This window comes from Salvelinus fontinalis, chromosome 5 (assembly GCF_029448725.1).
Source record: "Salvelinus fontinalis isolate EN_2023a chromosome 5, ASM2944872v1, whole genome shotgun sequence".
NCBI classification, from domain to species: domain Eukaryota; kingdom Metazoa; phylum Chordata; class Actinopteri; order Salmoniformes; family Salmonidae; genus Salvelinus; species Salvelinus fontinalis.
The window spans coordinates 16,522,611-16,537,898 of NC_074669.1; the positions used below are offsets into that span (position 1 = coordinate 16,522,611).

At 42.0% G+C, this 15,288-nt stretch overlaps 1 protein-coding gene and 1 pseudogene across 1 annotated transcript; both read right to left on the reverse strand.

The window, feature by feature from the left end:
- Nucleotides 1–641: 641 nt before the first annotated feature.
- LOC129855212 (cyclin-dependent kinase inhibitor 1B-like) lies at nucleotides 642–4,240 on the reverse strand. Its single transcript, XM_055922627.1, has 3 exons — nucleotides 3,480–4,240; nucleotides 2,910–3,039; nucleotides 642–2,045 (listed from the first exon to the last, which is right to left on the reverse strand). The coding sequence occupies exons 1-2, from the start codon at nucleotides 3,928–3,930 to the stop codon at nucleotides 2,921–2,923; spliced, it is 570 nt and encodes a 189-aa protein (XP_055778602.1). The 5' UTR covers nucleotides 3,931–4,240; the 3' UTR covers nucleotides 642–2,045; nucleotides 2,910–2,920.
- A 2,608-nt stretch (nucleotides 4,241–6,848) lies between these two features.
- On the reverse strand, nucleotides 6,849–14,270 carry LOC129855213 (tyrosine--tRNA ligase, mitochondrial-like; annotated as a pseudogene).
- Nucleotides 14,271–15,288: the final 1,018 nt, after the last annotated feature.

The window sequence follows — 15,288 nt, forward strand, 5'->3', positions numbered from 1 at the left end:
ACATCGTTTGTATTTACCGGACCCTATTACGTGCTACTTCAAGCTTGAAACATGCGTAATGTGCCAAATGGTACCGAATGCGCACGGGTTAGTTCCAGTTTGTCCGCGAGCCGAAGAGAATACAGTACACCACATTGATAAAAAAAATGACATCAATTACTGAAATACTATATCTACTCCTAACTGCTGTGAAAAGCACTAGAACTACACAAATAACTGTTTTTAAGGAGTTAAATCTCTTCATGCATTTATTCCAGGATGATAATGTATAAACTCCCAACCCAAAAGCAGTGGGTATGAAGAGAACCGAGGTATGACAATCTCAGCAATCTATTAAACTGACATTTAAGGTCGTTTTGCCTGGAGTCCTGAGAGGCATTTTTACTTGTGATTCACTAGTGGGCTATATAGAAACATTATACCTCCTATGCGATTCCTCCCGCCCCATGAGAGCACATGCAGTTTCTCTGTGCAATTTATAGTATGAAACATCAAGTTATGAAGGACACGGATATGGATTATGTATTAGCGTAATCGAAATACATTAAAATCGTTATGCTGTATACTCGCTGAGAGAAAGAGTGTGACCGTGTGTAAGCTGAAGGTTCCTTTCAACAGTGCAAACATGACCAACAAATCAGAACGATTTATCTTCTGTTTTAATTGATTGCAACACATCTTAAATCACACATTGAAAAATGCACATCAAATATTTTTTAAATCAGGCTCAGGTTGCAACCTTTTTTGATAAAATAAAAACTACCAAAAATATGCTTACAAAAAAATATGTAAATGCCACTTTGGATAACCTTGATCAAAACCCCATTTTATTCTACATAAAAAAAGCTTGACATAAATAAGTTAGTATAATTTCTCAGTGTTTTTACAAAGTTATGTACACTTAATAGATTTACACGGGCAGAGTGACTACTTTGAGAATTCTTAGCCCCTGAACAAAGGCTGATTGTAACTGGGCGAAATTAAAGTTATTTTAGAAGCTACATTTGCATGATCTGCACTAACAATGTCTGGGAGAAGGGGGAGATTAACAAATTAAATTATCTTTCTGTATCAAACAGGAGTACAATGCCAAGGCAACCTGATGGTGAAAGCGTCGACACAGACATATTGAAGCAACCATGTATTTGGTATTGTAGGACATTTCAAATATAAAAAGGCCTAATCGTATTTTTTTTATAATTATTAAGAACCGTTAAACTGACAGACACGAGTATGTCAGGGAGAGGATGAAGTTGATTAATACTACCAGTACAGTTAACTGATACTTTATCCTTCAGCAAATTAGTACCCTACACCACTTCAGAAAAATAAATTAGCTACACTTCTTTAAAAAATGGTGAAGAGGAAGACTTGTAAAAAAACAAAATATTCCAGAATTTAAGTGACCGACAGGCCTACAGATTTAACAAAATACAATAAATATTGGCTGACTTCACATATTACTTTTTAAGTCATAACAGAAATGTATCATTATTTGAGGCATTGTTTTCGTGGGGTGGCTGAGAACCCACGTTATGTGACACTTAAATGACCCAAAAAACAAGGATACACATTATGTACCATCAATCTCTCCCTACATACAGATGACCTATGAGGATACTTTGATGAGGAACAATTATTTAATCCAATCATTTTTTTTAAATGGATCAGGATTTATAAACAGCATTTTGGAACCAAAACTACACGGCAATTATTCAAGTCAAATTCATGCCTTTTACATAGTTTTTCCCCCCTCCCCAATCATAATATGTTTCATGTGCTACATATGAAAATAAATATATACACAGGTAGTAAAAAAAAAAAAAAGCAAAAAAGGAAATAAAACCTAATTGCACACTGCTACATCGACTGCTTTTAGAGGCAGTAACTTTATGAGTGCCAGAACTTTAGTGTTTATATTCAGTGCTTGCACAGCGTCCCCATCCTTAGGGAGAATTGATATGTTTCGTTTTCTTTGTAGTTCCTCTTCGAAATCACCGAACACTTGGGTTTCCATGACAAAAAGGGGAAATACATTTTCAGCTCTGCAGAGAGAAATAAAAACAAAGTTGTGAGACCAATGCTAATTTACACCAGTAAACATGACCACATACAAATGCATCAAAACCATTCCTGGCCACTTCTTTTTGCAGACAAACGTAGATGTGGCAACATGTAATAGTTTTGACATGACAAAACAATGCTAAGAACAGGCTAATGCTAGTAATCTACTGAGGTCAGACACCCTACTGACTCATTCAAAGCAGCAGAACACTTTCATTTTCCAAATGATAAATTCTCTTCATAGCTACACACACACACTTCATTGCAAGTTAGCGTAAAAATGTAGGCCTATTCAAAAACGTGCATACTGTGCTTTCATTCACTAGAACGGCCAGATGTTTTGATAGGGGACTAGCGTGCATAGTGCACTGCTGAGGAGACCGGCCCCTTCTCCCTCTCACGAGGGCAGTGGTTGCTGACGTGTTACTATAGTGTTGTTCTGAGGACTTGTTTACAGTTTCGTCGGAAAATGAACCTCACCGTGCCAGTGGTTGTAGTAATGTCGCCTATATTTTGTGTAGCCTTTTGGACTTTAACCCTTTACTAGACCGCACTGAACGTCACAACTTTATAGTTAAGCACACATTTCGAGCTTCAAAAAACGAATAGCTACTTAGTTGGCAATTGCGCATAGGTTACAAGGTGGGAAAATCACAACTGCTCAACACGTTATTTAAACGACACGTCTGAAATGCTTACAGGAAGACCAACGTGATGTGTTCAGCTTTACACACACTGCTTTGTGTAGGCAATAAAAAAAATATTGGGTTATTTGGGAAAATAAGTCCACACCAGTATAACATATCTCACTAAAGCTAGACAAAAGTAGCAGATAACTATCTCACCCTTGTCATCTTCACGTTTGAGTCCTGGGACTGGCTTTCCTGGGTGTGCGTTCTACGGAATGCGTCAAGACTGGGCAAGGCGTAACTTCATTCGAACTACTGTGTGACCTTTTATTTTGGGACGAGGGGTCTGGAAGAGAAAGACAATTTTATTCAGAATATAGGTCAAAATGTTATTCTCGAAAATGAAGTATTGTGAATAGTCCACTCTACATTATTTAAATGAATAAGGCAATTTAGGCTGCTACATTTCCCTATCTATAGTGATTTGCCTATCAGGTCTTATCTGTACAACTTGACTAGCAGGTAGTCATAGACTACCGATATTGCTTACTGAAAACATTAATGAAAACGATTAGAATTGTTGTAACGCTTTTCTTTAGAATAACTAATAAGTGGGCCCATCTATTTGGTAACTAGGCCTACAGTCTGCTACAATTTGACGTCGAGCCTGGCTGATACAAATTACATAGCTGAATAGGCCAGTACGTCAAACAGTAGGCAGAAATTCAAAGTAGCCAGACTATGAATGATGTAAATTATAGATAATCATCAAAGGCGTAGGCCTACATTCGTGGCAGGCTGGTCTTTTTCTCCGCCCGGTGCACTGCTCTTTACTCTCCATTTGGCTCTCTGACCTCTCGGTGTTGTCAGACTGCCGGGGAGTCACCACCACACAACTATGATTCCCATTTAGATCCATATTGTTATTCCCAGAGGGGCAAACGTCTTTCACTGATCGTTGCGTTCTGGTGTAGAAATTTGGAATGTCTTTACAATCCATTAATTCCCATTTGAATCTCCCGTTCGATAGAGGTGTGTGGCTTGAAAAATCGAAGTTCCACTTCGCTGAGGCTGCCGCTTCCATCTCCTGCAAATGTCCCTTTAAATCCCGCCTTAACTCTTCGCGATCCGGCGAGCCGAAAATGATTCTGCAGGCTGACGGTTTTGGGTGATCCGACAACCGAGCATCCGTCCTTTCCAACGTCGGGCTTCCATTTGAAAGTCGAACATCTGACATTTTCGGTGAATCAATTAACGTCCAAATAGAACACTTAAAAATTCGTATTTCCTCCTTTCTCACCGCGATCCAACACAAGCGTAAAACGAATGATCAACACTTTTATGCCATGCATAGGTTTGGATAGAAACGGTAATTTCCAATATGGCAATGCGAGCTAAAGTAGTCAGATCATCAAAACAATGTGCAGTAACTGAAGCCACTCCTGTCAATTTATTCTCGTAGTAAGAGAGAAGAAATAACAGACAAACCTTTTCAGTACCCAATATGGCGATTGAGGGGAGGCTGACTGGGGAAAAAACTGATTGACACAGAGAGCTATTTAAAACGAAGAAGGTAATTCATTGGTTAAAAAAACGTAGGCCCGCCCAATTCTCTTAAGGCGATCATGCACGTTACAAAGGCTTTGCAACATTGTCACATTTCTATACATGTTACTTTGTAACGGCTATAGCCATAATCACTATAGGTATCTAACATTTTAGCTATGATGTAAATAAATAAAGGGCCATTATAAGGAAACTTAATGTATGCATTATTCATTTGTTTATGTTGACAAAATATTTTAATGTCAGTGGTCTCGATCTTCATGTCATAGTTTTTTAGCACCAAAATAGAACAATACATATACAGAGGGAAATCTAATTTTATTTGAGAATTATAATAGTTTTTCAATAAATGTGGAATTGTAATACCACCGTAATGATTTGAAACAATTGAAAATACACAAGCCAGTGTGAAGCATTTCGTCGTTTGGAGTAGGTTGTCATTGTCATGAATCTGTCAAGCATTCTAAAAAGCTAATAAAAGCTTAACATTTTTATTATTTTGCATGGTGGTGACCAGTTATTTCTCTCCGTGATACAGATGCGAATATTGACTTATCTTAACTCAGTCAAGGTCACCAGTGTACACCCCAGCAAATGCAAGCATTTCTCATTGGGAAAACAATATTTTCTGCAGGATAACACAATTAGACAATTTACAATTAATTATCAAACATCAATTAATAACTACTTAAATTATAACTCATTGGCCATTTGCAATAGAACAACTACAGTAAGAGTGAATCATTTTTTTTATTTCACCCATTTCTAAATGTGACAAGCCTACACATCTTGTCCACCTGTTTTTAATTACCTATTGCTATTGCCCGTTTTAAAATGTCAAAATATTCATCTATTTTAGCTGTAAGATATTTTGCAATTTAAATTTAATTCCTCGATGTAACTAGGGTCTTATAAATCAAGCTTTGCTACAGGGTGTCTGAAGGAGCTTTAACTCAGTTCTCATTTAAAGGGAAGACTGCACTGACCCCTTGTTGTGAAATTAGGTACTAGGCAAATCGGTTATCTAATATCTAACGATCACAAAAATAAAACCGTTTACATACACAGTACGTAACATACAACTAACAAGACAAAAGCCTTTCACCAAATATATGTTATATACACTGCTCAAAAAAATAAAGGGAACACTTAAACAACACAATGTAACTCCAAGTCAATCACACTTCTGTGAAATCAAACTGTCCACTTAGGAAGCAACACTGATTGACAATACATTTCACATGCTGTTGTGCAAATGGAATAGACAAAAGGTGGAAATTATAGGCAATTAGCAAGACACCCCCAAAAAAGGAGTGATTCTGCAGGTGGTGACCAAAGACCACTTCTTAGTTCCTATGCTTCCTGGCTGATGTTTTGGTCACTTTTGAACGCTGGTGGTGCTCTCACTCTAGTGGTAGCATGAGACGGAGTCTACAACCCACACAAGTGGCTCAGGTAGTGCAGCTCATCCAGGATGGCACATCAATGCGAGCTGTGGCAAGAAGGTTTGCTGTGTCTGTCAGCGTAGTGTCCAGAGCATGGAGGCGCTACCAGGAGACAGGCCAGTACATCAGGAGACGTGGAGGAGGCCGTAGGAGGGCAACAACCCAGCAGCAGGACCGTTACCTCCGCCTTTGAGCAGGAGGAGCACTTCCAGAGCCCTTCAAAATGACCTCCAGCAGGCCACAAATGTGCATGTGTCAGCATATGGTCTCACAAGGGCTCTGAGGATCTCATCTCGGTACCTAATGGCAGTCAGGCCACCTCTGGCGAGCACATGGAGGGCTGTGCGGCCCCACAAAGAAATGCCACCCCACACCATGACTGACCCATCGCCAAACCGGTCATGTTGGAGGATGTTGCAGGCAGCAGAACATTCTCCACGGCGTCTCCAGACTCTGTCACGTCTGTCACATGTGCTCATGTGCTCAGTGTGAACCTGCTTTCATCTGTGAAGAGCACAGGGCGCCAGTGGCGAATTAGCCAATCTTGGTGTTCTCTGGCAAATGCCAAACGTCCTGCACGGTGTTGGGCTGTAAGCACAAACCCCACCTGTGGACGTCGGGCCCTCATACCACCCTCATGGAGTCTGTTTCTGACCGTTTGAGCAGACACATGCACATTTGTGGCCTGCTGGAGGTCATTTTGCAAGGCTCTGGCAGTGCTCCTCCTGCTCAAAAGCGGAGGTAGCGGTCCTGCTGCCGGGTTGTTGCCCTCCTACGGCCTCCTCCACGTCTCCTGATGTACTGGCCTGTCTCCTGGTAGCGCCTCCATGCTCTGGACACTACGCTGACAGACACAGCAAACCTTCTTGCCACAGCTCGCATTGATGTGCCATCCTGGACGAGCTGCACTACCTGAGCCACTTGTGTGGGTTGTAGACTCCATCTCATGCTACCACTAGAGTGAGAGCACCGCCAGCATTCAAAAGTGACCAAAACATCAGCCAGGAAGCATAGGAACTGAGAAGTGGTCTGTGGTCCCCACCTGCAGAATCACTCCTTTATTGAGGGTGTCTTGCTAATTGCCTTTAATTTCCACCTTTGGTCTATTGCATTTGCACAACAGCATGTGCAATTTATTGTCAATCAGTGTTACTTCCTAAGTGGACAGTTTGATTTCACAGAAGTGTGATTGACTTGGAGTTACATTGTGTTGTTTAAGTGTTCCCTTTATTTTTTTGAGCAGTGTATTACAGCATCATTGAATCCACACATTTATAGTGCACTAAATCCTCTCCTAGATATCAGCAGGGATATATTGAAATAATACAGGTCTATTTCCAATATCCAGCTCTCTTCACCTAAGCCTCCCAGCTTGCTGTCCTACCTCAAGTACACAAACAGTGCATAGAAGTGATATAGTCGCAGCTCCACTCACAGATTGAGCCACCTGATGATGTGGAAGTAATTTTTTCCCACTCTGAGGAGAGAGTCCATTGGCCAGGATGTGCTGGCCGGGGATGAGTACCTGTTCTGGGCTGTCTGTCTTACTGTGGTTGATCCATACAGCTCCTTCTGAAACCATGCGATACCTGCAGCACAACACAGAGACAACACATCACAGAAACAACATAAAGACATCACAACACATCACAGAGACAACACAACACAGAGACAAGACAGAGACAACACAGAGACAGCACAACACAGACACAGCACAACACAGAAAAACAGTTAACACATTTTGATACATTACGGACTTATTCAAAAATGTATTAAATTTAAAAAATCCTCAATCTACACACAATACCCTGTAATGACAAAGCGAAAACAGTTTTTTTGAAAATGTTACTAATTTATTCAAAATAATAAACCTAATTTATTTCACTAGGCAAGTCAGTTAAGAACAAATTCTTATTTTCAATGATGGCCTAGGAACAGTGGGTTAACTGCCTTGTTCAGGGGCAGAACGACAGAGTTTTACCTTGTCAACTCGGGGATTAGATCTTGCAACCTTTCGGTTACTGGTCCAACACTCAGACCACTAGGCTGCCTGCCGCCCAAAATAATAATAATAAAAGTCTGACATAAGTATTCAGACCCTTTGCTATGAGACTCGAAATTGAGCTCAGGTGCATCCTGTTTCCATTGATCATCCTTGAGATGTTTCTACAACTTGATTGGAGTCCACCTGTGATAAAGTCAATTGATTGGACATGATTTGGAAAGGCACACAACTGTCTATATAAAAGGTCCCACAGTTGACAGTTCAAAAACCAAGCCATGAGGTTGACGGAATTGTGCGAAGAGGTCCTAGACAGGATTGTGTCGAGGCACAGATCTTGAGAAGGGTACCAAAAACAATTCTGCAGCAAGAACACAGTGGCCTCCATCATTCTTAAATGGACGAAGTTTGTAACCACCAAGACTCTTCCTAGAGCTGGCTGCCTGGCCAAACTGAGCAATCAGGGGAGAAAGGCCTTGGTAAGGGAGGTGACCAAGAACCCGATGGTCACTGACAGAGCTAAAGAGTTTCTCTGTAGAGATGGGAGAACTTTCCAGAAGAACCATCTCTACAGCACTCCACTAATCAGATATTTATGGTTGAGTGGCCAGACAGAAGCCATTCCTCAGTAAAAGGCACATGACAGCCCGCTTGGAGTTTGCCAAAAGGCACCTAAAGGACTCTCAGGCCATGAGAAAAAAGATTGAACTCTTTGGCCTGAATGCTAAGTGTCACATCTGGAGGAAACCTGGCACCATCCCTACGGTGAAGCATGGTGGCAGCATCATGCTGTGGGGATGTTTTTCAGCGGGAGGGACTGGGAAACTAGTCAGGATCGAGGGAAAGATGAATGGGGGAAAGTACAGACAGATCCTTGATGAAATCCTGCTCCAGAGCTCTCAGAACCTCAGATTGATAGGGAGGGGGGGGGGGGGGGGAACAATGTAATCCATTTTAGAATAAGGCTGTAATGTAACAAAATGTGGAAAAAGTGAAGGGGTCTGAATACTTTGCGAATGCCCTGTATGTTTTAAAGTCAAGACAGATTTGAGAGAGAAGTAGAGGGAATGAGGCAATAAAAAGATAAATTAGCAGAAAGGAGAAATATAGAGAAAGTGTGAAAAAGCCAATGGGGTGGAAGTGGTGAAATAGAGTGAGTGACCCTCCGTGTGAGGTAGTCATGTCAGGGATGATAAGGAACAGAGGAATATAAAGCCAGAGCCCTACACTTTGGGCCCCCGAGGGATGTCCTCTGCCCTGCGGTAGGCATCCAGTATTGTGGTCCCTGGCTCCAGCAGCAGCTCATGGAAGGGGGCATCTCTGAAGACCTCCTGCAGCTCAGCATCACGCATCTGCTCCAGGGCCTGAAGGTTACTGTGGTACCGGGCATTGGTGCACCTGGAGAGAAATACACACACACAGCATTACTAATTGTACCAGGCGACACCTCATTAATGACACCCAAATGACATATGCATAGTCTTTCTCTGACTAATTATCTATTGCATAATTTTTCACGCATTTGTCAAGATGCACACTTTCACTACATAATTTCATCAGATCAATCCCAAGGCAATTTATAATCATGACTTTGTGAAGGGGTCAATTCAATCCATTAGTCTGAAGTTACTCAGGCCTTGTCTTGAGTGTGATCACACACACACACACAGCACCTTTTGCCCTCATTGTCGTGGACCAGTTTGGTGACTTCGGCGGCGAGAGGTTTGTTTGCGGCCCGTTTACCTGGCTCCTGTCTCTGCTGCTCCATCACCCGCTCCACCTCGGCCAGAGGTAGGAAGGTGAACAGCTTCAGATTTATTTATTTATTTATTTTATTCATTTTACCGTTATTTTACCAGGTAAGTTGACTGAGAACACGTTCTCATTTGCAGCAACGACCTGGTTAATAGTTACAGGGGAGAGGAGGGGGATGAATGAGCCAATTGTAAATATAGATACCTGCAGGTAGCACAACCAACCAACACTGACTCAGTCTCAGACATCACCATGGATAGGCTAAACTCAGGTACTAATATCAGGTCCCGTGTTCACAAAGTGTCTCATAGTAGGTTTGTCACACACATTTACAAAGACAAGACGCACACAAATAACCTAAAACGCCACTTGTCTGTCACAAACGATGACAGGACGGTGTGTGGCAAGCAAATTTTTTTTTCCCGTGCATGCATGCTGACCGAAGTCTTGCAGTCTCTACCAACCGAGTCCTGTGTGGCTCAGTTGGTAGAGTACTGTGCTTGCAACGCCAGGATTGAGGGTTCGATTCCCACGTGGGACCAGTATTAAAGAGTACGAAAATGTATGCACTCTACTGTAAGTGGCTCTGGATAAGAGCATCTGCTAAATGATGTGAAAGGGATAGAAATGTATTCAGCAGTGCTGGGCAATAAAGTCAGGTAAATAATACTTTCTGGGCTCTGAAGTCAGGTAAATAATACTTTCTGGGCTCTGAAGTCAGGTAAATAATACTTTCTGGGCTCTGAAGTCAGGTAAATAATACTTTCTGGGCTCTGAAGTCAGGTAAATAATACTTTCTGGGCTCTGAAGTCAGGTAAATAATACTTTCTGGGCTCTGAAGTCAGGTAAATAATACTTTCTGGGCTTTGAAGTCAGGTAAATAATACTTTCTGGGCTTTGAAGTCAGGTAAATAATACTTTCTGGGCTTTGAAGTCAGGTAAATAATACTTTCTGGGCTTTGAAGTCAGGTAAATAATACTTTCTGGGCTCTGAAGTCAGGTAAATAATACTTTCTGGGCTCTGAAGTCAGGTAAATAATACTTTCTGGGCTCTGAAGTCAGGTAAATAATACTTTCTGGGCTCTGAAGTCAGGTAAATAATACTTTCTGGGCTCTGAAGTCAGGTAAATAATACTTTCTGGGCTCTGAAGTCAGGTAAATAATACTTTCTGGGCTCTGAAGTCAGGTAAATAGTCAGGCAAAGCACTTAATCGTGCAGGGGATGACGACGCAATCTTTGCAGGAGGGAGGGAATCTGATTTCATTGGTTCTCAACCCGCGGAAAAGTAATTTCATTCAGGTTAAGTGGAGTTAGCCTGCCCCGGAGCAGGTTAGTTCTAAAGGATTTGTTGCCATAGAAATTTTGCTTGCTAAAAGGTGAGTCACTTTCGTATGACCGGATATCCCGAATTGTACTCATAGTTGACCAAAGTTACCTCGCCAACTCCTCAAACCTAGGACACCCCTCTGTTTAGTTCTAAATAGAAGGCTCTGATAAGCAGGACCAGTTCCACTGGATTCTCCAGCAGGGTTTCCATGTCCACATGTTTCCCGCAAAATTTGTCTACTTTAAAAAAGATGTTGCGGGTCAAAATGTATTAGTTGCGTTTTTTGGGGCTACTTCATAATTGCACCGCAGCTGCCATGGCATTTCTCTTGAAAAAAACATGATTGATTTCACTGTGACCTGATGCTGCAGACTATCAGGCAGTGGAGCAGGCTGTTGCTGAGTGAGTGGTGGGGAAGGGTGTGAGTTGAGAGTGTTACAGGCAGCTGAGTGAGTGGTAGGGAGGGCCGGAAGGGTGTGAGTTGAGAGTGTTACAGGCAGCTGAGTGAGTGGTGGGGAGGGCCGGAAGGGTGTGAGTTGAGTGTTGCAGGCCACAGGCAGCTGAGTGAGTGGTGGGGAGGGCCGGAAGGGTGTGAGTTGAGTGTTGCAGGCCACAGGCAGCTGAGTGAGTGGTGGGGAGGGCCGGAAGGGTGTGAGTTGAGAGTGTTGCAGGCCACAGGCAGCTGAGTGAGTGGTGGGGAGGGCCGGAAGGGTGTGAGTTGAGAGTGTTGCAGGCCACAGGCAGCTGAGTGAGTGGTGGGGAGGGCCGGAAGGGTGTGAGTTGAGTGTTGCAGGCCACAGGCAGCTGAGTGAGTGAGAGGAAAGCAGCACCAGCACGCACACACAAGTAATGACAAGTGATGTGAGAACAACTAACAGCACTAGCTAGCTACATACTTCTCCCTCCCTATGAACATTTTTGGGGGGCTAGTTTAAGGCCTTGTGGGTGGGTTTTGAGTGGTGATTGTGCAGACATTCTAGGTCGTCATGGGCCGCCTGGCAACCCTGGTCTCCAGCCACCTACCATTCCACACTGCTGTCAGGCTGCCTGAGGAAGAACTGATAAAGCTCAAACGGAGATGTCTTGACCCTGTTCAGCCACACTGCCGTCTTCTCCAGTTTGTCCAACACAGAGCTGGCCACCAGTGGGAGGGTCAGCCAATACACCTCCTGTTCAGTCACCCTGTCGTGGAGAAATGGATTACAATGGACATCAAAGAGACCATCACTGGTCAGTTGATGTTGAGGCAAGTATGTGCATGTTTATTATATTAATTTGTATTATTATTATTATTATTATATGTTATTTATGGGCACGATGCATCACTTTAGTGTCTGATGCATCCTTCAGATCAGGGGTGTCAAACTCATTTCGCATCGTGGGCCACATACGGCCTAGGGAGATGTCAAGTGGGCCGGACCATTAAAATTATACCATACTCTGCTATAAATAACCAAAATATCATGTCTTTCCTTTGTTTTGGTGTAAAGAAGCACAAGAACATTAGGAAAATATTGAAATTTAATGAACTATCCTTTTACAAAACATTTCATGAAACACCTCATATTTCCTTAGACAAATGTGCAATTTACTTTTATCATTCACAAATATGCATTGCAACTGATCCCACTGATTGTACAAAGGCACAAAACTTTAATTGGTACTGAAAAATATAGTAATGCACTTTAAGATTAAATGAGACTTTTAAAGAAAGGAATTTTTAAACCACTTACACATACGCATATAAAATCTAAATGTAATCCCTGCGTACACCTTACAAACTAAGGAGAGTGATTTTAAATGTGTAATGAAGAAAGTGTTCGCCTGTCCTGTAAATCTGTAAACTTCATACATGAAACATACATACACATACAATACATACTGAAAATTTATGGAGTTGTAGGAACAGTAGAATTCCATCACACAACTTTTGTTTTGAAGCTGCTGACTAACATTAAAGTGCACATTTTTTAAATCACCACAGTAAGGATTCATCTTCACAGAGCTGTATTCTTTCAATGCAAACAGTATCTAAGGCAGCATTTTAAAGGTGTTAGTCTAGTCTGGACTTGTATTTGTTCCTGAAACTTGGCATCTTTTGGCCTGTACAAGTGCATCAACACCAGGTGTCATGTCCTGACTAGCTGTCACTTTCAGAATGTCATTTAAGTGCTTGTTTGTGAGCCTTATTTCGCTAGCAATTAGGTAGCTGGCTTTTACCGCTGCTTCACTGACTTCTCGGCTCTGGATGAAAGTTGACTGCTGTTTCCTCAGACCCGCCAGCAATTCGTTAATCTTATCTCTTCTCAGTTGTCCTTGCAAGCCGTCATATTTTTCGCTGTGATGAGTCTCGTAGTGGCGTCGAATATTATATTCCTTCAATACCGAAACTTGTTGCAAACACACCAAGCACGAAGGTTTTCCGTGCATCTCTGTAAATAAATAGGACGTGGTCCATTTTTCTTTGAAAATTCTACACTCCTTATCTACTTTTCTCCGTTTGGATAACGACATTTTGGCTAATGAGGGTGTAGCGGAGAGGTAGAGACCAAGGTATTAACAACGTCGTAACAAGCAGCAGATGGCGCATTGATACCGTCTGCTGTTTTCAGTCTGTCTCAGTGATGCGGCTTGTCTTCTACTCTGATGGAAAGAGTGCGCCCCTTAGCGGATAATCCATGAATTGCAGCGAATTAAAAATATTAATTCCATGTCTTTTATGCATTTTTTCCACTTTCAAATTATCCTGCGGGCCTGATCGAACCTCCTTGGGGGCCGGTTCCGGCCCGCGGGCCGTATGTTTGACACCCCTGCTTTAGATGCTTGGCTACAATATCCGGAATCAATGTGATAATTGGTCAATATATTTGGAAATGTGTGTGTGTCCAATCAATGACGCAACATTACTTGTGTATGAACTTGTGCCCAGACATCTGGTTGCCCAGTTGTTCTGTCCCTCCAAGCTGGATCTTACAGCTGTGATTCTGGTTCAGGTGGTAGAAGTCATAGGCTTGAAACAGCTGGTAAGAGAACTCGTAAGGCTCATGCGTTCTGCACTCTTCAACCTGGACTGGTCACTGCATGCCTACTGAGCAGGGTCCCCATTCGGATATGTCTGCCAGAAAAGCAACCATTCCAGTCTTTGTACAAAGTTAACATGTTCAATACGGTTACAGTGCCAAACTTCTTAGAGTCGTTGTGGAAAGTTAGTTCATGGTTGGTAAGGATTCGCTGCACGCTCTCTCGCGCTCGTTTTCCCACTCGGGTCTCCTACCAGTGCTGATACACCACCGATTAGAGCGACGCCAGCGTGTCCTGCGCTTTGAAAACTCAGTAGCCCGATGATGGCGAGTAAATGACTCACATGAAGGCTGTCTGGTCTGGCACCAAGACTGCAGTAGCTGAGGAAGTTGATCTTGGGCTGCTTTTTCAGGGAAACCATCCTTCAAAATGCCCCGTTTATTTAGAGATAATATAAATATAAATCCACTCTGGGCTGTTGCAGAGCGATGAAACCTGTATCTTAACGTTATCCGTGGGAGTGTGCTTATCGAAATAATACAAGAATCATGCCGAGGTGTACAAGCAACACGTCTTAATAGACGCCTCCATAACGGAAACTGTGCGACACACTGGACAGGAAGATGAAAGACGGGACTGATGTATGATGGTAAGAATATAGCGCCATCTAGCGTATTGTGTAAATTTACTATACCTTGCCTGTTCCTTCTGACCTGTGACCTTTTTCTTATCATTTGTGATTTTAATGTCACATCATCCTCTTATTATCCTTTTAGGTTGACGATTAAAAAAAAATGTTTTGGTTACCTATTGTGTGGATGAATGTCCCGAATTTACATCTGGTGTAACTTGGAAAGGGGGAATAATGATAAAATCCAAGGAAAGAAAAGTCATACCCTTACCTGCTTAGTACTGGATTCACTTTTTGGTGTTTATAATGATATAAAATGCATGCTGACAATGTAGATGACCAATGTATATAGAGAGTGAGAACAATTTAATTTTATCCTGTGGTGCAGATCAGCAAGTGCAGGGTTTGATTACCGGGGCTAGGAGGGACTAAGCACCCCCATAACGAATCAGGGCCTGCCATAAGAATTGAAATATTAGTTATGAAGTTATGAAACTACCAAGGCAATGTTACACAACGTACACTATACAGTTGAAGTCTTAAGTTTACATACACTTAGGTTGGAGTCATTAAAACTTGTTTTTCAACCACTCCACAAATTTCTTGTTAACAAACTATTTTATTAAACATTTTATTTCATCTTTACTTAACCAGATAGGCCAGTTGAGAACAAGTTCTCATTTACAACTGCGACCTGGCCAAGATAAAGCAAAGCAGTGCGACACAAACAACAACACAGAGTTACACATGGAATAAACAAATGTACAGTCAATAACACAATAGAAAAGTCTATATACAGTGTGTGCAAATGAAGTAAGATTAGGGAGGTAAGGCAATAAATAGGCCA